The following is a 21,933-nucleotide window of genomic DNA, read 5'->3' on the forward strand; positions in this document are numbered from 1 at the left end:
CCTTTTACAACAAGTATATCTTCTTTATTTTTCGATTCTTCATCACCATCGTTTTTTACTTTAGTTTGAGACATTACTTTTGCTGGGAAATTGGTTTCACCAAATTTTACATTTCTAGCCACAACGATCTGTTTATTTACGGGGTTCCACAGTCGATAACCGTTAACAGCATATCCAATAAACACCATCTCCGTACACTTACGCGCGACAACCAAAAATTCTCAGTTTGCCAATATCAGGTGTAACATTGTACCACACATGATAAAAATATGAAGGTAGTGTCCATAGAATATTACCGTAGAAGGCCAACTCTCCCGGAAAAAACCTAACTCAGCTGTCAAAAAAATCTAACTCTAAATATGTATTAGTAAAATTTTCTTTAAAAGTGTTAGTGTATAAAAGCTTTTTACCACACATACAATGTCCTCGCAGTTGTATAAAATAGGTCGAAATAATATTACAATGTTTTCATTGCATTAATTTTCTTAAATTAATAGATTTTAAATTGTAGATTGTATTTATTAAAGCATGATAATATTTTTCATGCATTCTATACTTGTTAAAATATATAAAGCTTTAATTTCTTGGATTATCATAAATTTGTTTGCTACTAAGAAATGCTACTCTGCACCTTCAATTTGAAATTAGAAAAACAAAAAACTAAATGTCAAACAATTGAAAAAATAATTTTTTGGTTTTTGAAAATTAAAAAGATTTCGATAAAGAAAATATATTAAAACAATTGTAAAAAAATAAATAATATGTGTTTGTGTTATAAAAATTGTGTCCGAATCGTTTTTTGTGCGAATTTTGGACCAGAAATATTGAATATTTGTTGTTGTAGCTTTGTGTTGAATTCACACAGCACATATATGTGTGATTTTCGTTGTTGTTGTTTTTTATGAAAAAAATTTGAGTTGACATTCTAGTCTTTTTCTATGGTAGTGTCATTCCTCTCTCTCAAACAAACTTTTTGAAGTTTGCTGGTATTTTTTGAAATTCGTATTTTGTAAATAAGTAGAACATCGTTGCCACATATGAAAAAGGGAAAATAGTTTCTAAGAAATTTTGTGTTGTGATTGTGGAATTTATGTTAATAATTTTCAAAATAATTTAGGTCCAGTGATAATTGTTGTCGAGCTGTCCCTAATTGAAGAAACGTGAGATAATATCCAATCGAATGATAAAAGCAGTAGACTGCAGGGGTTAAATCCCGCAATTCTTCATGTTTGTTATGGAACCTATTCCACAGCCTTCACATCAAGTTCTATCTCTAAGGCCTTTTATATTTTTTAAATTTAAATTTTTTCACTGAAGAAAGCCGTGTATTCTTGGACCGGATGGAGCACTAATTGCAATTGCTTGACACGACAGCAACAGACATTCAAATTGATATAGGAAGTTTATAGTTTTGATTGAATTTTTTGTACATTTATTTAAACTTTTATTGAATTTTTTATTTCATTTGTACATTTTTATTTTTAGTTTAGTTTAAATTGAATTTTATTTTTGATTTTGATTAAAAAATAAACAAACAAAAAATGGGATTTTCAAAGTAAATGTGGTAGCTTGATTTATTAAAATACCAGCAAACGTCAGATGGTTAATATGGCGACAAAAAGAGAGAATGACACTACCTTGATATTTTTACCATGGTACTACACCTCTGCTGGAGTTTTATTTTGTACACTACTTGTAGGACTTCTATTTAGCAAGTAAACTGCAGCTTGAACAGCCTCTCCCCACATTCACTTGCTTAGACCGGAATCAATTAGCATAGTTCTTGCTTTCTCAACTACACTCCTGTTAAATCGCTCTGCCATGCCATTTTGCCTCGGACAATAGCCAACCGTTGTTTCAAGTTGTATACCTTTTAAATTATAATAAATTTTCTGTTCATCACATCTTAAATAAGCAATCCGGGAACCAAATTTTGCTTCTGCGTGTTGTTGGAATGCTTTCAAACAATTAAAAACCTCAGACTTACGTTTTACCAAGTATATCTGGGCAAAATGACTGTAGTCATCTATAAAGCTTAGAAAATATTTATAACCATCATGTGTAGTAGGTGTAATCGGGCCGCAAACGTCCGTGTGAATTCTTTCAAGAATTCTTGATGATTTTTGTCGATGATTTTTATAAGGTAACTCGGATTGTTTGCCTTTTATACAATTATCACACATGACATTTTCCTCACCTGCTTCAAAACCAGTCACCATTTTGTTAACTTGCAACTTCTTTAGATATGCCTTATTTATGTGGCCTAAACGCCGATGCCACAATTCGTCGTCAATTTCACATATGTTTACTTGGGCATCACTTTTTATTAAGTTTACTACGTACAATGAATCCGCCAAGTTACCAACTGCCACTGTACGGTCATTTTTCTTAAGCAGTGCTTGTTGATTATGAGTAAAAATTACTCCCAGACCTTTTTCTTGTAGAGCTTTGATTGAGAGCAAATTTACACGCAAATCTTTTGCATAAAGTACTTCATTTATTTCAATTATTACGATATCGCCTCGAACTTTTGTAAAACCCAGAAAAACACCTTTGTGAGTTGCCATAATCTCCGCACCTTCCTGGGCAGTGCTGATAGATAGTGGCTCATCAAGAATTTCAACAGAATTTAATGACTTTAAATTATTTGCCACATGCCTAGTACTTCCCGAATCTAAAATCCATTTATCTTTTTCGCAGTCGTCACCTCCCACTATAAAGGCTACAGCAGAAATTTCATTATTCTTATTATTGCCGCCACGGCTTCGTTCTCTGTTAGGACCACTACCACGTTTCTTGAATTTTTTTCTTTTATTTTGAGGACACTCGAAACTCTTGTGCCCTTTCTTTTTACACTTGTAGCACTCGCCAGTAAAGTCTGTATAAAAAACAGTGTCCTGACCACCAACACTTTTTCCAACTAGTTCCCTGCTTACATTTTGCCGCATCTCTTCATTTAAGAGCCTTGACTTGGCATATTCCATTGTGAGTGTTTCGTCAGGCAAATTTTCAAGTGCAGTTATTAGTGGCTGAAAGTCTTCGGGAAATGACTTAAATAAATGATAAATAATTTCATTGTTCTCCAACTTTGCACCAGCCGCCACTAATTCACGCACACATTCATCAAACTTTGTGAAATGTCTCTTCATATCACTGCCCATTTCGTACCGCAATCTATCCAACCTCGTTCTTAACATATTTTGCTTGGCCATATTTGTTCCAGAAAAAGTACTGACCAGAACACTCCACATTTGTTTCGCCGTTGTTTTACCTTTTATATATTCCAAATGGTTATCATCCACTAAGCATATAATCAGATTTTTTGCAGTTTAATTTATTTCATTCCATGACGTAACTTCAAGTGCATTATCTTTTGTTACTACTGGTTTATCAACGGTTAAAACATCCAGAACACCTTGAGACTCCAAGAAATTTTCAACTCTATATTTCCAAGAATCAATGTTCCTACCATCAAATGGTTTGATTTTTGCAAAAACTAATTCCATGACAGACATATTTGCGCTTGGCCCATAACCTGTTGTCCATCAGTGGAAAAATATCTTCAATAAAACTAACGGCACAGCCAAGATAATATAAAACGCACTTGTTAATATTGTAACTTCATATAGACGACTGTAATGTCTTTTATTATTTTATAATAACTTCATTTCATTGTACATATATACATTGTATATAATGCTACCTAAAGCTCTACTTATACCATTGTAATACACAAATACAAAATAAGATTATTAACATAAATTTACTTAATGTTGTTTAACAGCCAAGACTGTTGTTTGAGCTGTTGTTATGAACATCGCTGTTTTATAACACTTAATCTTTCGATTCCCCTGAAATGCAACAAGTATCTTTTTAATTTCTAACTGCCGCAGTTTCCATTAAAATTGTCATTTGCAATAACGATCATCAAATTATATTTGTTTACGAGATGCTTGGTATTTTCAGATTTTTTACATAAATAATATTAACGAAGTTTTTCTCTGTTTAACGGACATTTTTATATATAAAAATGTAAACAATAACAAACTTTGACAGCTAGGAAAACGAATTAAGAAAAAAATTATCAGCTGATTGATTAACACCACCTTATATGAATTCTCCTTGCTGCCTTTAATATGTTTTTGCCTAATTATATCAAACACTACACAACTCTCAACGAGCGAGACGAGTAATATTCCGTTTCTAACATAAGCAAGTTGTGTGTGATTATAACTCAGTTGTTCGAACCTACACATCCTGCACATGCTTGTTTAATATTTTCACAATAGTGTACGCGTATTTTGATACTATGCAGTACTGTGAATTTAAGAACAAGTATACCTATGCAGATTTTTAGTAGATACCTAATACTACAAGTATAAATGAGAGAATGATTGTAACTGATATTGTATGCTTTTGTTTGTGCTCGTCCACTATATCCACAAATAACAGTAAGAGATGCTTATGGTTTTGATTTGTATTTTTCTCTGAAATAACTTTTGTTCTACTAATACTTTTAGCATTCATGGTAACTTATAGTAAAAAATGTGGATTAGTCTATTAAGTTTGTTTGTAGTTATATAAAAATTAATAATTTAGAAATAAAAGAAAAAATTTTGTCAAATGAATTTAAAAATTAGTAAAAAAAAAGAGGACGAAGCAAAATATGGGATTGTTTTTTCATGATAAAAGATCAAAACGACTGAGAAATACAAAATTTTGTTACATGCAAAAATTGTAAAAATGTATACAAGTACAATAAAAATGCACTTTCAAATTTAAATAACCTTAATTATATAATATTTATTTGTGCTGAATTTTATCGCGACATTTGTTTTTATAAGTTAATTTTGGACATTCAAGTAATTTTCTGAAGGGGATTTTGTATGGGAGTTAGGGTCTAATGAGGCCCGATTATAAAATTTGGCAAGGTCATCAAGGTTTGTATAAAATTTAGTTGTGCCTCTTTTTATCGATATAAAGTTATAATAATTTTATGTTACTTACATATGTAAACAGGTACCTGTAGAAATGTATTTCTATGTTGAAAGTTTTATTTCAGAATGAATAATTTATGCATAGTTTTTCATACAATATTTCAAAAACCTACTTATACAAAATTCAATCAATATTTAACAAAGTATATAAAAACAAGTTTGTATTAATAATATTCCAATACCCTTCCTTAATACAACTTCAAAAAATTTCTAAATTTTGAAAATTTAATATAGGACAGAGGTTTTGTCAATATGTCTGCTTGCATTTCATCTGTAGGGCAATATAATAATTTCAAAATATTTTTATTTTTAAGATCTCGTACAAAATGATATTTGGTATCCACATGTTTTGTTCTTTTGCTGATTTTTTCGTAACTAACTAACTTTATGCATCTTTGGTTATCTTCAAAAATTGTAGTAGGTTCGTGGAGTTTAATACAAAAATCTTCAACGAGTTTTCTTAACCATATCGTTTCCTGTGTTGCTTCAGCTAGCGCTATGTATTCGGCTTCTGTAGACGATAGTGATACACACTGTTGTTTGTGGCATGAACAGCTTACACAACCACCATTATATTTAAAAACGTAACCGCTAAAGGATTTTCTGACGATTCGGTTTTGTGCCCAATCAGCATCTACATAATTAACAAGTCCTTCACATCTATTACCTCCGAGTTTTAATTTCAAACATTTTGTTCCATTTAGGTATTTTATTAATCTTTTCAACTCCGTTCAATTTTCTTCAGCTGGCTTATTAACATGCTGACTTAATATGGAAACGGCTGCTGAAATATCTGGACTATTTACAGGCTATTTACTGAAAGGTATATTAGACATCCAATTAGCTCTTGATATTTTTCGTTGTTTTCCATAAATGTAAAATCTTTCCGATCTAATGCAATATAGCCGACATCCATTGGTATTTTAGAAACTTTGCTTTCCTGTAAACCAGCTCTTGAAACAATTGAATCAACGTATTGATTTTGATGAATATTATAAAAACCATCATCCGCCCGCTCAATTTTGACACCAAGATAAAAATGTACTTCTCCCAGTTTTGTATGTTCAAAATTGTTCTGAAGTATCGTTTCAACTATTTTTAAATGTTCATCAACTTTGGCTGTCACCAAAATGTCATCTACGTAGACAAGTATGAAAATGAATTCATTATTAATTTGCATTATTAATAAACATGGATCTGCATTTCCTTGAACAAACCCTTCCTGTTTGAGTACCTCAAACAGTTTTGTGTTCCAGCATCGCGCTGCTTGTTTAAGGCCATACAAACTTTTTTGTAGTTTACATACCATTTTATCTTTTCTATTATTTGATACTTCATATCCAACTGGTTGCCGCATGTATATTTCATCATCAAGTTCTCCGTTTAGAAACGCAGTTTTTATGTCGTTGTGTTTGACGTTGTAATTTTTAGAACCAGCAATTGTTAGAAACATTCTCAATGTAGACTGTCTGTCGACAGGAGCAAAAACTTCGTCGTAATCCACACCATACTTTTGGATAAAGCCCTGCGCAACCAATCGAGCTTTGTATTTTAAAATTTCGCCATCTGAACCACGTTTTATTTTGTAAATCCACTTGCATCCAATGGCTTTTCGTCCCTCGGGCAATGGTACTACCTTCCAAGTTTTGTTGTTTTCTAATGATTTCATTTCCTCATTCATAGCTTCTACCCATTTTTCCTTTTCGTCACATTCTATGGCTTGTTTGTATGTACTGGGTTCAACGTTTTGTATTAAATTTACGTACCTCTTTGGCAATACACCCAAATTCGAACGATTAAATCTTCTCAAATTAACTTGTGGGTCTGAAATAAGTTCTACATCATTAGATTCTCTAGTATTTGAAATTACCGTTAAATCGTTTGAATCACTGGAACCATTAATAGTATCTTCATCTTCAGATTGTACTGCAAACTCTTCATCTGTTGAGAAATAATCTTCATTGTTAGAGGTTGAACTTTCGTGATATTGAATTGTGTGAATTGTTGCTTGTTTACTTCAACTTCTTCTGAATTCGATTGTACCATTTCGATTTTTCTTGAAGTAGATTTAAGTATTTTGTAATCTCGGCTTATTACAATCTTTAAATTCGTAAGATTCAAAAAACGTAATGCTTTTGACTCTTCTGAATATCCCACGAATATCAATACTTCAGTTTTCTGATCCAATTTTTTACGTTTTTGCGCTGGTATAAGTTCATGTGCTTCAGAACCAAAAACTTCAAATTGGTTTACATCAACCTTCTTATTTTCCCATAACTCAAAGGGAATATTTTTGTTCGACCTTGTCGTAATTCGATTTTGAACGAAGTTTGCTGCTACCATTGCTTCTCCCCAAAAAATGTTTGGTAAATTCGCATATACCTTACCATCTCAACCAAATATCGATTTCTCCTCTCTGCCACTCCATTTTGTTGCGGAATGTATGGCGCGGTTAGATGTTGTTGTGTACCCATGCTTTTTAGAAACTGTTTAACATTGTATTCACCTCCACGATCTGAACGTAATATTTTAGGAATTTTATTAAATTGGGTTTCAACATAATGAAAATATTCTTTTAGTTTCATAAAAACATCACTCTTATTTTTCAATAAGTATATTACGCAATATCGGCTAAAATCGTCGATAAAAGTAACGAAATACCGATAACCACTTGGAGTAGACACATTCATCATGGCCACATCTGTATGTACCAGATCAAGTAAAGCTTTTGACTGCTCACCTGATTTGTTTGGAAATGGCTTTAGAGACATCTTACCACTCAGACATATTTCACATTCTCCATTATTTCCGCATTCATTTAACTTAATATTTGCATCCTTCAAGATATTCTTTACAGCATTTACATCTCTATGACCCATCTTGCAATGCCATTCATGTATGCATCCATTGGGTTTTGTCATTGTTTATTAAATTGACTTCATTATGCTTCACCCTTAGTCTGTATAGATCTTTCACCAAATCACCAATCGCCACAATAACGTTATTTTTTAAAATTTTGCATATTTTATTATAAAAATATACACCGTAACCTTTTTCAGCCAACTTTTTCACTGATAAAAGATTACATTCAATCGATGGAACGTAAAGAACCTCTTTGATAAAAATTCTTTCGGTTGAATTATCTTCTTTTATTACTTCGATATAACCCGAACATTCACCTTGCGAATTGATTTGGTAACCATTTGCCACATTTAACGACTCAATATGATTTTCATCCAGACTCGTAAAGAAATTTTTCTGATTAGATATGTGACATGTAGCCCCAGAGTCTAAAAATCAGTCCTCTTTACCACATTTACCAAGCCAAAAACAATGCTCTTGAATGCTTTGTTTTGCCTTTGAATTTCCAGCCACGTTTATTTTATTCTTAGCCACGGCTTCTTTATAAATTCTACAGTCCTTCTTAAAATGACCTGCTTTATCACAGTAGAAACACTTCTTGGAATTGTAGTGTTCTTCTTTCTTCTGGCTTACCTTTTGCACTTTCAACACCGATGTGTCTGACGATGACCTCTTATGAACCTTACGAGTTGCTTCTTCTATCAACTTTCCTTTGACAAAGTTAAAATTTAGATGGTCATCGCTACGAGCTTCTAAAGCAACAATAAGTGGATCATATGTATCTGGAAGGCTTCTCAATAATATAGCTACTGCCCACGAATCGCTTAGTGGGTCACCCATGACAACTAATTGATATATGTAGGATATCATCTCATTAATGTGAGCTTCCATTTTTTCATCATCTGTCAGTTGCACCTTGCATATGGTCTTCATTATATGTACCCTTGTACTTAAAGATGGTTACTCATAATGATCTTGCAAATTTTTCCAATAATTCAAAGCATTTTCCGAATTCTTGAAATGTATTAATTGTGCATCTTCCACCATGAGACCAATACATGCCTTTGCCTGTCCGTCTCTCTTTATCCAGTTAGCATCCGGAACTGCGGGTTTACGTTTTGAAACAACATCCCACAGATCTTCTTTAATTAAAATTTATTCGATTTTAATCTTCCAAATTGAATAATTGGCTCCATTGAGCTTTGTGACGGTTGATTTGATTTCTTCTCTTGAAAACATTTCTAAATTTTTAATAGCCCATAACCTATAGATATGTATTTCTATGTTGAAAGTTTTATTTCAGAATGAATAATTTATACATATTTTTTCATACAATATTTCGAAAACCTACTTATACAAAATTTACAAAATTCAATCAATATTTAACAAAGTATATAAAAACAAGTTTGTATTAACAATATTTCAATAGTACCAATATAAAACAAAAATTGGATATTTAAAGAAATCAGGCCATAAAATGTTTAAACTTTTAAGACAGCGTTATCAAAAAGTCATTAAATATTATGTATTTTCTTACAAAACTAAGTCAAATCATAATGTTTTTTGAAGACTAATAGAAAAAAACTAAAGAAGTGCTTTCGGGGGTAGATTCAGCGTTTTAATTAATATAATTATTTTTTGGTTTGTCTTTAAAAAATCCTTTAATATGGTTCGAAATTACAAGCATAAGACCCAACGCGCTTCTATTGACGAAAATGCGATGGGAAAAGCTGTTTATAATGTTTTGTGTGGCCTTGAAAAGCCAACGGACGCCACTAGAAAATATAGCCTTAATAATCAAACAATTGAATCAAGTATTAAAAAAATAGATCCTTTAGAGGATCTAAAGAATAGACCCTGCAAGCAACGATAATCATAACTCTAAGTTTACTCCGAAGTAAGCATTTACCAAAAAGGAAGTGCTTGAATTGGTCGAATATATAAAGAAATGTGTGTAATGACTTATAGTTTTCAGGAAATTAGCTTATGAATATGCCAATCTTAACGAAAGAAGCAGGCGAAGATTGGCTTTATGGTTTTATGGAGCGAAACCCAACATCAACGCTTCGAAAACCAGATTAACAGTACAATATATTTTACGTTTAAAGAAAAGAAATGTGTTCATATTATATTAAATTTCTTCAACTGAATTACCTGTGTCTAATTTTTTATTAAATGGAGTTTTACTTTATATACCGCGGTTAGGAGCAACTAATACTTATTTATCATAAGTTTTTGGTACGAGTTTTTATCATTCATTATCTTAGAACAATAACCTGCGACAAAATGTTTATATTTGTTGAATAAGTACTTAGATATAAAGCTCTAAACAAAAAGTGCCGAATCTGCCCCAGTCTCCCCTAAGCTAACTACAATATTATGCAGAACTACCCCAAATACAAAACGTGTATTTATTGTTGAGAGCTTGTTGTTTGTAAGATTTGTTCTCTCCCTGTTCCTTCTCTGTTCTCTCTTTTACAAGATCAGACTTTTGATGATTTTTTTTCGACAAATTATAAATTAACTACAATATTATACGGAATTTCCCCAAACTTTTAAACGTTTTTGCTTTTTGTTGACAAAATTGTTTTTACAATTGTACATTTTGTGAAATATTTTTAGCAGAGACAGAAAATAATTGTTATCTTTGAAATTTTTGTTTAAAAAAATCAGTATGAAAGAATCGTCATAGAAATGTTTTGAATGAACCAAAATATTTCCCCAACCTTTTTTAATTGATTTCTTCTATAAACTTTTTTTCTTGATTTTTATAATAAAAATTTAAAATAATTTTTTTTTAGATTTTTATTCTATTTATTTCAATAAAAATTATTTATGATTTTTTTAATAATACCCACGTAGTAATTTTTATTTATTCAAACAAAAAATAAAAATCAATGATTTTTATTTTTCTAAACAAAGAATAAAAATCACTTAAAGAATTTTAATTTTCCAATTTTCGAATCTAATTTCTGCACAATTTCTGCAAATTTGGTCGATTAATTGGTAAAGAAATTTGACCAACTTTCTATTAATCTCTCTTTAAATCCGATAATTTTTGTTGTATTTTAAAGGTAAATATCGCATAATGAGTTTTATAATTAATTTCAAAAAATAAAAATCATTGCCTGATTTTTATTTGTGCCTTATGGTTTAAAAATTATTTGTGTTTTTATACCCTTCACCTTCGTGGGAAGGGTATATATAAGTTTGTCATTCCGTTTGTAATTTCTATAATATAATTTTCCGACCCTATAAAGTATATATATTCTGGATCCTTATAGATAGCGGAGTCGATTAAGCCATGTCCGTCTGTCTGTCCGTCCGTCTGTCTGTCTGTTGAAATCAGTTTTTAGAGGACCCCAGATATCGGCGAAATCCGAATCTTCAATAATTCTATTAGACATGCTTTCGAGAAGATCGCTATTTAAAATCAGCAAAATCGGTCGGTAAATAACGGAGATATGAACAAAAATCCGAGACAACCTCTGAAAATTTCATCAAAAAATTGTTATAAAAGCAACAACAACACTGAATATAGAAAAAGATTTACATGTGTGTGTGTAGATGTATTTGGTTTTATTCAGCTGTGTATTTTTTTGTTTTGTTTGGAATCCAAACATACAAAAAATACACAGCAAAAAAATATGATTTGCATTTTTTGTTAAAATAAAATAATATTCCCTTTTGTATTGCAAATATATTTTTTAATGAATAGAAAAAAGTATTTAAAACGTTTTCAATTATATGAGAGTAGATTGTGATTTATTGTACAATAATTTTTATGCGAATAATGTAAGTTTGAAATTTAAAACTAACACAAATTTTTCCCAAGTGCTTTTGAAAACAATTATTTTTACGATAAACAAAAACAAAATCTACGTCTCGTCAATGTTTACCAGCAATGAATCAGAGGTCGAAGTCGACCGGCTTCTAGTCGGAGCTTAGCCGCCGCCGAACTATATTTAGTTGCTTGAGCCGCCGCCGAAACATTCGGCTTAAATCGACTCAAATTTTTTTAAAGTTTTTATTAACAAGACTGTAAGATCAATTATGTTTAAAATACACTATGGTGAAGGGTATATAAGATTCGGCACAGCCGAATATAGCACTCTTACTTGTTTATTATTTGATTTTTGTTTGAAAAAATTCTCAGTAATTTTTACCAAAAATATTAAAATACAAATCAAAAGCATTTTGTATTTTCTGAGAAATGAAATACAAATCAAATGAAATTTGTAATTTAAATTAACTATATGGTAATTACAATGTTATATAGAATTTATATACGAAATGAAACTGTTAGTTTTTTTTTTATTCTTTATTATTACTATTTACAATATCACTTGCAAATCACGCCCAGTGCGTGATTTTAAGTGATATCGGGGTTTAAGATTAGTATGTACCAGTAAAATAAATTTAAAAAGACTTTTTAAGAAAGAAAAAAAGACCTTCACGGATGTTGTTTGGACAAGCGTGGAAAAAGTCGACTAAAAAATTTTCAAGCTTTTTATATTATATTACTAGCTAATACCCGGTGTGCTCCGCTACCCCAATCGAAATTAAATACATAATAACCAAAAAAAAATATTTATTTAGTTACTAAATTATAAAATTTTTCTTAAAGATTTATTATAAATGATGATCTATTTATTTCTTATACTTGCTTAAATTTAATATATATTTTTATTCTTAAAAAATAATTCATATTTTAATGCCTTGGGATATTCAATATTTTTTGTTTTACCCTCTAGTATAAATAAAAACCCCACAGAGATTTTGAAAATTCTAACCACAATAGATTTCCAGATTAACAATATGTTACATATGAGTGATGCCAAACAAATTATTGCAAGTTCGCTAAAATTTGAGGACTCTAGCTCCAGTAGATACTTAGATATACGATTTTTTATATTTATTTCATGTGAGGGTTTTAAGCTCCCCAGATGAAAGTCCGCCCTTTTTCCTCCAAAATGTTCAGATGAATATTGAGATGATGTGTCGTATGTTTTTCTCTTATGAATGTGTCACTAGGTGCTGTTGCCAAATCAACAGAGGCCATCCCATCTTTGTGGTTGTAAACGGAAGTGATGTTTTACATCACAGAAGTTAAGCAGAAGTTAAGCAAGTCAGAGATTAGATAGCTCGAGTACTTCAGCAAAGTGCTTTTACATGGACCAGCCCAATCCATGTACAAAAATTGCCACCTGAGTTCTTCATTGAAGGATTCAGGGGTGATGGTAAAGTGAATGAAAAACACCACCGTGAGATAGGCCATCATGTCAGGTACTCACGTTAAGCACTTCGACATTCATACTCTTCTCACGAAATTAAAGAGTATAAAACAGAGATCAATATTGCCATTACAAAGCACGCGTGATAGGGTAAAAGAATTTTGCTGACGCTAAGTTGATACACATACACTATAGGTTTAATCCTACTTTTTATAATAAGTAATAACAGTAGGTTTGCTCTCAACTTGAAAAACAAAATCAAATCAGTTGCTGATCAGCACTTGTCGATGCAAGGTCTGAGCGCAACGTTTTAAAATACGCACAGAAATACAACAACAAATAAGAAAGCCGAATTAATGTAAGAGAACAGTTTATAGTTTTTTATATATAGACTTTGACTTTGTCAAAATCCATAATAAATATTTGACAGTTAGCATAGTTTGTATTAATTTTATTAGTATACTTTTTATTTTGAATTCGTGCGTGAAATAAAACAACAAGTGGTTTTAAAATTTTGTTTAAACAAAAATATTTCTTTATTAAATATTACCTTGTGTTTGTGGATGATTTATACGAAACGTATTTGCTGACGATTAGGAAGCTAATAATAATTATTATTTTTTGGCAGAAAGTGGCGAACAATATTTAAGCCGATACCGTTAGCGGTTTTACTCGTTAGAATTTAGAAAAATATCCCCACCCAAGGGTGTAAAAAAAGGCTGTATACTAAATCCTAACAAGTATCAAATAATCAAAAGAAAAAAACGTAAATACACGTTCAAGATTAAACGAACTTAAACATTGCCGGCCACCTTGCAACAACATAGAACGTTGCAACCATAATATAAACTTAAGAGGTAAAAGAAATAAAGAGCTTAAAGTAATAGGTTTTTTTTCATTTATTTAATTAATATTTCATTTAATTTTTTTTTTTTTCAAAAAACAAATTGGTCATAGGACCAAAAGATGGGAGAATGGTTTTAAATCAGACCATGAACTGGGCCACTCAAAGAGAGGCTTGGCCAGAAATGACCCAACCAAAAATGGTGTGTTGAGCCATTGGAAGTCCGGGTTCGAATAAATTTTTCCCTTTAAAACCTGTGGAGCAATTTCCGGACCAATGACAAGCGCGACTTTGCCAGAGACATTAAAACTAGGATCTGCCAATTGCAGTCCTGGAAAATGGATCTTAACCGAGTCAGATACAGATTGCAACGGTGTTTGAATGCCTATCATTTTTTTTACTTTAACTGTAAACGTGATATTTTGCGTTGAGTCATATTGTGAGCAAATGTTCACTCGGTATATTTTGTCGGCACCAACAGAGAATGTCACGACATGAAGCAACGGCAACGGCGAAGAGTTCACAGGGGCGTCTGGTCGGTTAACTTCGTTTCGAGCGCGTTTTTTAGATTTAGCGGCGACGTGAGTTTTCGAGTGGAGCATAGAATGGTGTTTTCTTTTACATTGCCCACAATGGCCTTCACTCGTGCAATCACGAGAGATGTGTTCCGCTGATAGGCACCGAGAGCAACAATGGTGTAATAACACCATCCTAATTCTCCTCTCTAAAGACATATTTTGAAATTTTCGACAACCCGATAGTCGATCGCTTACTGAATTCGCTACCGGATTCGAACCTGTGGCACCTGATACGGGATCAGGATTTTGCGTAGTTGCGGCTTCTGGAGCCGGTATTGCCATAAGGGCAGACTGTTGCTCAGGTGAGGTCAAAGGTACCTCTTGAGCTGAAACCACTGCAGGAGCAGTGGAGTTTTCGTTGGAGGTCAATGGGACCTCTGGTGCAGGGACCACGAAGACTTGTGGGTTTTCCACGGCGGCGATACTGGTGGCGCCATCGTCCGACATGTCGGTAGAACCCGGTTGATTCGTGGCTGCTGCTGTGTCAACCTCCATTGTCTCATCATATTCCTTAAGGAGAGCAGCTTCAGACATGGCCATAATACGATCCATAGTGCTAGGAAACAATGAAGGTTAGCAATACTCTTTTAATTATTCACTGGTCAAAACGACCAGTTTGGTAATTGGTCGCTTTATAACCCCGTTTTCAGTACGTATGTCCGCGACGCGTACGTGATGGTCACTTCCTGGATAAGTCTGAACTACTCTTCCCATTTTCCAAGAAGTGGGTGTCATTTGCTCATTTCGAATGACTACTAAATCTCCGGTGTTTATATCGCGTTCCGAATACTTCCACTTGTAACGTTTGTGAAGTCCTGACAAGTATTCTTCTTTCCATCGACGACAGAAATGCTGAGTCAAGGCCTTTATTTTCCGATGCCTATTTAGAAGACCTAGCGGAGATTCATAAATCGAAGGTTCAGGTGGAGCTAATATTGGAGACCCTAATAGGAAATGGCCTAGTGTAAGAGCCACTATGTCATTAGGGTCGTCACTCATAGGACAAAGAGGTCGAGAATTTAGACATGCCTCAATTCTAGCGAGGACCGTCGAAAGTTCTTCAAAAGTGTATTTGCCGGAATGGGCTTCTTTACGGAAGTGAAGTTTAAAACTTCGAACTCCAGCTTCCCATAAACCACCCATATGAGGTGCTCCAGCAGGAATAAAACGCCAAGAAAAGCCGTTGATGCCGTACGTCGTACATATCCTAGCCCTACAATCTAATAAAAAGGTTTTAAACTCTCGTTCTAACTCTCTAGAAGCTCCTACAAAATTCGTCCCGTTATCTGAAAAAACCGTAAGTGGACAACCGCGTCTTGATATAAATCGGTTAAATGCCGCTAAGAATGTATCCGTTGATAAATCCGAAGTTACTTCTAGATGTATGGCTTTCGTGGAAAAACATACAAATATACATACATAGGCCTTTAAGATCTGACACAATCTACCATTTAAATTTCTCATATCAAATGGGCCAGCGAAATCTACGCCAGTTGTCGTAAACGGTCGATCTAAATCAGTCCGTTTTGGAGGTAAGGCAGCCATAATTTGAGTGCAAGCTCGTTTACAATCTATGATACATTGCTTACACTTATTTACCACAGTCCGAGCAAGGGTTTTTGCACGAGGAATCCAATATTCGATTCGTATTATTCGTAGCATAAGTTGATTTCCACCATGAATGGAAATCTTATGAATAAATTCCGCTAAAAGAAGAGTGAAACGACATGCATAGGGCAATAAAATAGGATGCCTTTCCGTGTAAGCCAATGAAGGTGATCTAGCCAATCTACCGTTAAGTCTCATGACACCTTCCTTGTCAAGAATAGGATTTAAGGGCAACAGGCTATTTTTAGAAGAAATTGGTCTTTTTTCCAATAGACTCTTGTATTCTTCCGTAAATTTTACCTTTTGAGCCACAATGGCCAAACGTAGTTTCACATGTCTTATTTCATTATCAGATAGCGTAATTGTGTCATACGAATAGCGATTCCTATAAGATGAATGAGTTCTATGGAAAAATCTAAAAACATAAGATAGAACTCTGATAGCACGATCAAGTGACGAAAATCTATCTAACACATCACATAGCTAGGCTTTTCAAATTCCATGTAGACTTTTTCTCTCTAAGCCAATGTGGACCATTCCACCAAAGAGAGCTCTGAGCTAAAATTGAAGGAGTAACTCCCCTACTTCCTAAATCTGCTGGATTGTCCTCAGATCTGACGTGATGTCAGTTACGTTTGCCAACAATTTCTTGTATTTTGCAAACTCGATTTGCAACAAATGTTGCCCAAGTACAGGGGTATTTTTTCAACCAGGAAAGAACGATCGTGGAATCGGTCCACCAATAAACCTGGTTTAATGGAATTTCGATTTCACAAAGCACAGCCTTCAAAAGATCTGCCGCTAATACAGCGCCACAAAGTTCAAGACGAGGTAAAGTAATCGATTTAATCGGGGCTACTTTCGTCTTACAAGTGAGCAAATGTGAATAAATTTTCCCTCTGGGCGTTTCCACCCGAATGTATATCACCCCCGCATATGCCTTTTCCCAGGCATCAGAAAAAACATGAAATTCAAATAAGGCGTCTGGTTCATAATGAACCCATCGAGGAATTTGTATACTATTGACTTCATGACATGAAGTCACAAATTTCTCCCATTCGGACAGCGTTGAAACTTTAAGATTCTCATCCCATTGTATCTGATCCTGCCAAATTTTCTGCATAATCATTTTTGTCACTATTATAACGGGTCCTAACCAACCTACTAGGTCAAATAATTTAGCTATCGTTGTACGTCGTCAACGTACATACCTTTACGTAAAATTTGCGAGGCAAGTGGATATTGACTCTCACAATCATCTGCCAACTGTAACAAACTACGGATGGCCAGATAAGGCGCACAATTGACGTCAAAGGTCACAGTCTGTAATTCATACTGCTTTATTTCCTCCGTCGGAGAATCGCGAAACAAAATACGCTGAAAAGGAGTATGAGACTGGTCAAGCCTTATCTGTCGATACATTTGAGTAATATCGCAATTAAACACGAATCTAAAAAATCAGCTAGAAGGGTAGGACCGACCAACAAACAATCATTCAATCTAAGTCCATTTAAGGTTTTATTTGACGCATTAAAAACTACTCTTAACTTAGTAGTTTTTCGATCCAATTTGATTACAGGATGGTGCGGCAAATAACAAGAGGAAATAGAAGACGAGGTCTCCATTATTGGCCTCATGTGATCAAAACTAAATATTCTCTTACTACATCGTCATACATCTTCTTTATCTCTGGGTTTCTCAACAATGAAGCTTCTGTCCTCAAAAATTGCGCCCTAACATTTTGTTTTGAAGAACCTATCGACATCTTTTCCGGAAAATCAGATTTAAAAGGAAGTGTGACAATGTATCGTCCATCAGGTCCTCTACGAGTTGTGGCCTTGTAATTTTCTTCACACATCAAAACGAAGTAAGCTATTGTTTAAATTGTCCTCTTCCGAAAAGTCAACCCTGGTGTTAAATACCTGTACAGAAGAGGATGGCACTGGACCGGTGATAATACATCCGAAGATTGTGTTCTGAGACAATAGTGATCCTAAAATATGCATACGAATTTCTCCTAACATAATTTGTGGATATAAATCGGCACTTAAGAGCAGATCAACCGGTCTGCATTTGAAAAACTGAGAATCAGCTAGTCGAAGATTCCGTAAATCTCTACAAAGTTTATCTGATAAGACAAAAGATGGTAAGATACCAGAAATATTCGGTATAACAAGAGCATTAGTTCGCAAAATAATCGAAGTGTCAAAGGGAGAGGCTATTTCGATCGAGCTAAGTTTGGTAGAAGAAGCAGTAACAGTCTGGTTAACACCAGAAACTTGGGCATTTGTCAAATGCGCCGTAATCTTTAACTGATTCTGCAGACGTTCCGAAATAAACGATGTTTCAGAACCAGGGTCAATAAGGGCTCGAGCCGGGTATGTCATACCTTGGTGAAGTATATTCACCATAGCAGTCCCTAAAAGAACAGTCCGATTATCAGACACGTGGAACACTTGTCGATTAGAAGGACCTGAATTACTGTTGTTTGAAGTAGGTGCTGAAGATTCCACAGACCTAGAGTTAGTGGGTGGCGAAACCGCAACAGAACTCGTGCCTGTATTGGAACTAGCAGTCGCTTCATCCGATGATGAAGAATTTCTATGGAGCAAGGTATTATGTCTTTTCTTGCATATTGAACAGCTATGAGCACTCGTACAGTTTTTAACCTCATGTGTTCGTGACAAACAATTAAGACAACAATGATGTTTTCTAATCGTAGAATATCTTTCCGAAACTGAAAGATTTTTGAATCGCTTGCAATCGCGCAGAAAATGGCTCTGATGCTTACATAGAAAGCAAATATGAAAATTACATGCCGGTTGGGCATGATGAGTCTTCACCTTTTGTGTTGTCGACTTCTTTGTCTGAGGCGTTTCACGAATATCACGAAGAAATTCTAAAGTTTGGATCCTTTACGTAAGAAAAGCATTCATCTCTTTTCAGCGTGATAAAGCGAATTTATTCTTAATGCTCTGTTCCCATAAGGTCACAGTGAAATCAGGAATACGCTGCACGCATAAAAAGACAAGAATGGGATCCCAATTTTTTGTCGGAACTTCGTACTCCGACAACGCTTTCAAACAACTATTGATGCCTCCTTGTAAATCTTTGAGGCCTGTGAAAGACTCTTTTTCCAAGATTGGAAGACTAAAAAGCGCTTTCAATTGGTTATTAACATACGCGGATTCTCATATGCTGCCTTTAATTCTTGCCAAGCCATTTGAAACCCTTTATCCGAAAGCGGATATTGTGATACAATTTTCTTTGCGTCGCCACTCGTTTCACGTATCAAGTAACATAACCTTTCAATGTCAGTTAGACGTGAGCTATTTATGTATAAGGCCGTAAACAAATCCCGAAAGGCGGGCCATGAAAGGTAATCGCCTTCAAACATTTCTACATCGCAGGGTGGTAAAGTCAAATTATGTTGACCGTCACAAAGTTTCGGATTCTTTACTGGTGTATCAGTTGATTTATTAGCGGGAGAGAATTGAAGTTTTTTCCTATCTAAGCTACAAGCACATTCAACAAAAGCATCACATGTTGCTTGAAATTTCGCGGCAGACACCTTAATCTCACCTGGTTAAGTGTCCTCAGAAGTTGTCAAGAAATCTAAACATAAGTCATAAGTCGACTGAGCCGCATCCCACAATATGTTCAAATTCTCTTTATAATCAATTTTGAGTCCGTCAAGTGTGTCTTCACGAGCTCTATACTGCGCCTCAAAACTAATAACTGAATCCGAAGCTCTAATAAAGCGATCAAGTGGTGTAATAGACATGGTTTGCCTTTCTTCTATTCAAATTGAAAGTTTAAAACACAAAATTTAATTTATTATTGACTAAAAGTTTGAAACTTTTATAAAAATCAAATTTTTTATTGATGATATCAAAAAAAATATTAAATAAAATTTGAATTATTTCAATTAAATTTAGTCAAAATTAAACGAAAATAAATTTTGTCAAATTCAATTGAACAATCGGTCAAACTGACCGACTGTAGGGTGACCACTTAAGAATGAAGAAGAAGGAACAAGTAAATACTTAAGCTTATGTATTTACTTAAAGCACAACAAAACACAATTCTATTACACCAAATTGTTTTTTATTCAATAAATCACGATAAATTTTATTAATTTAATTTATTTTTTCCGTTCACGACGCGAAAAATGTTATTTTAGTCATAAATGAGCAAATTTTTTAAATAATTTATTTTTTATAATATTGTCCCTCCACGTAAACAAACCCGCAGTTGATAATTTACGTAGTACTAAATGAGATTAAAACAAGTGTCAAATTAAATTGGGGTTGGCAAAGCGATCAACTACAAAAGTACACAAGTAATATTTTTTTTGTATATGTGTATATGTGTGTTTATTTACACTTTTATTTAAATAAAGAAAATAAAATTTCACTTTTATTTTATAAATATTCACTGCACTTTTCAAAATCAAGTACGCACCTTATTATTTGTTTTGCTATTCCAAAAAAATTGTCTCTGATAAAAGTTTGGCAAAATGTCCAATTAAATATTGCGATCTTGTGATGAAACAAAAAAAACAAAAGAATAGCAAATAATTTGTGGTGTACTTATAAGCGGCAAATTAAATCCGGTTCAAAGGACCGAAATGTTCGTGCGTGAAATAAAACAAAAAGTGGTTTTAAAATTTTGTTTAAAACAAAATATTTCTTTATTAAATATTACCTTGTGTTTGTGGATGATTTATACGAAACGTATTTGCTAACGATTAGGAAGCTAATAATAATTATTATTTTTTGGCAGAAAGTGGCGAACAATATTTAAGCCGATACCGTTAGCGGTTTTACTCGTTAGAATTTAGAAAAATATCCCCACCCAAGGGTGTAAAAAAAGGCTGTATACTAAATCCTAACAAGTATCAAATAATCAAAAGAAAAAAAAACGTAAATACACGTTCAAAATTAAACGAACTTAAACAGTTAGCATATAGTTTGTAGTAATTTTATTAGTATACTTTTTTATTTTTAATTGAATTCTGTTCTCTGCTGCTTTACCAACACAAATAAAACTATGGTAGTCTATGGTAGTATGTCTTTGAGCAACCCTCAACGCGGCTATTAGACTCAATACAATTGGTATGATTCAGTCAGGTCACTCTACCATTCTCAATTGTCTAAGACAGATTCCTGACAATATCGACTATTGCATCACCAACAAATTCCTGGTAATACCATCGCGGACTCTCTTGCCAAGTTAGGGGCCTCACTTGCAAGAGAGCATACCGATCCTTTTGTCTGTATACCGCTTTCAACCTGCAGACGCTCGATACGTGGAAAACTATATGAGCTTGCGCAATGCAGATGGTCGAATGAAGCCACCTGTAGACCGGCAAGGATTATGTGGCCATCTTACATGACTTAGGGTGGGTTTCTTACTCCTCAGTTAAACTATGCTTAACTTGCTGTTAGATTAAACTCGGAACAAGTTTAGACGGACTATAACCGATGATTGTGTTTTTCAGTTTTAGATTTAAGCTCAGTTAACTTTGTTAGTATTGGAAAAATGTTAAATAAACATTTAAAATAATAAATAAAACAAAACAAATCAGAAAATTGCAATTTACTTAAAATATTAAGTTTTTGTTCTTCCGAAATCATTGTTTTTTTTTTTGTGTTTTCTCACTTATAACTTGAGTTTAATTGGCCAATTACACTCAGTTAAACTAAGATAATATGTAACTTTACTGATAACTGAAAAACACGAAACATATTAAACCAGGTTTAACCAAAGAATGAAGATTATCTTCATCAGAAAAACTCGCCCTTAGC

At 33.5% G+C, this 21,933-nt stretch overlaps 1 protein-coding gene across 1 annotated transcript; it reads right to left on the reverse strand.

Moving 5' to 3' along the window:
* Nucleotides 1-13,582: 13,582 nt before the first annotated feature.
* On the reverse strand, nt 13,583-20,661 carry LOC124420984. Its single transcript, XM_046955597.1, has 2 exons — nt 20,588-20,661; nt 13,583-15,071 (listed from the first exon to the last, which is right to left on the reverse strand). The coding sequence occupies exon 2, from the start codon at nt 15,065-15,067 to the stop codon at nt 14,045-14,047; it is 1,023 nt and encodes a 340-aa protein (XP_046811553.1). The 5' UTR covers nt 15,068-15,071; nt 20,588-20,661; the 3' UTR covers nt 13,583-14,044.
* Nucleotides 20,662-21,933: the final 1,272 nt, after the last annotated feature.

This window comes from Lucilia cuprina, chromosome 6 (assembly GCF_022045245.1).
Source record: "Lucilia cuprina isolate Lc7/37 chromosome 6, ASM2204524v1, whole genome shotgun sequence".
Taxonomy (NCBI): Eukaryota; Metazoa; Arthropoda; class Insecta; order Diptera; family Calliphoridae; genus Lucilia; species Lucilia cuprina.

What these genes read in the sequence shown, in the direction of transcription:
- LOC124420984 (XM_046955597.1), bottom strand. Translation starts at nt 15,067, where the DNA reads ATGGATCGTATTATGGCCATGTCTGAAGCTGCTCTCCTTAAGGAATAT.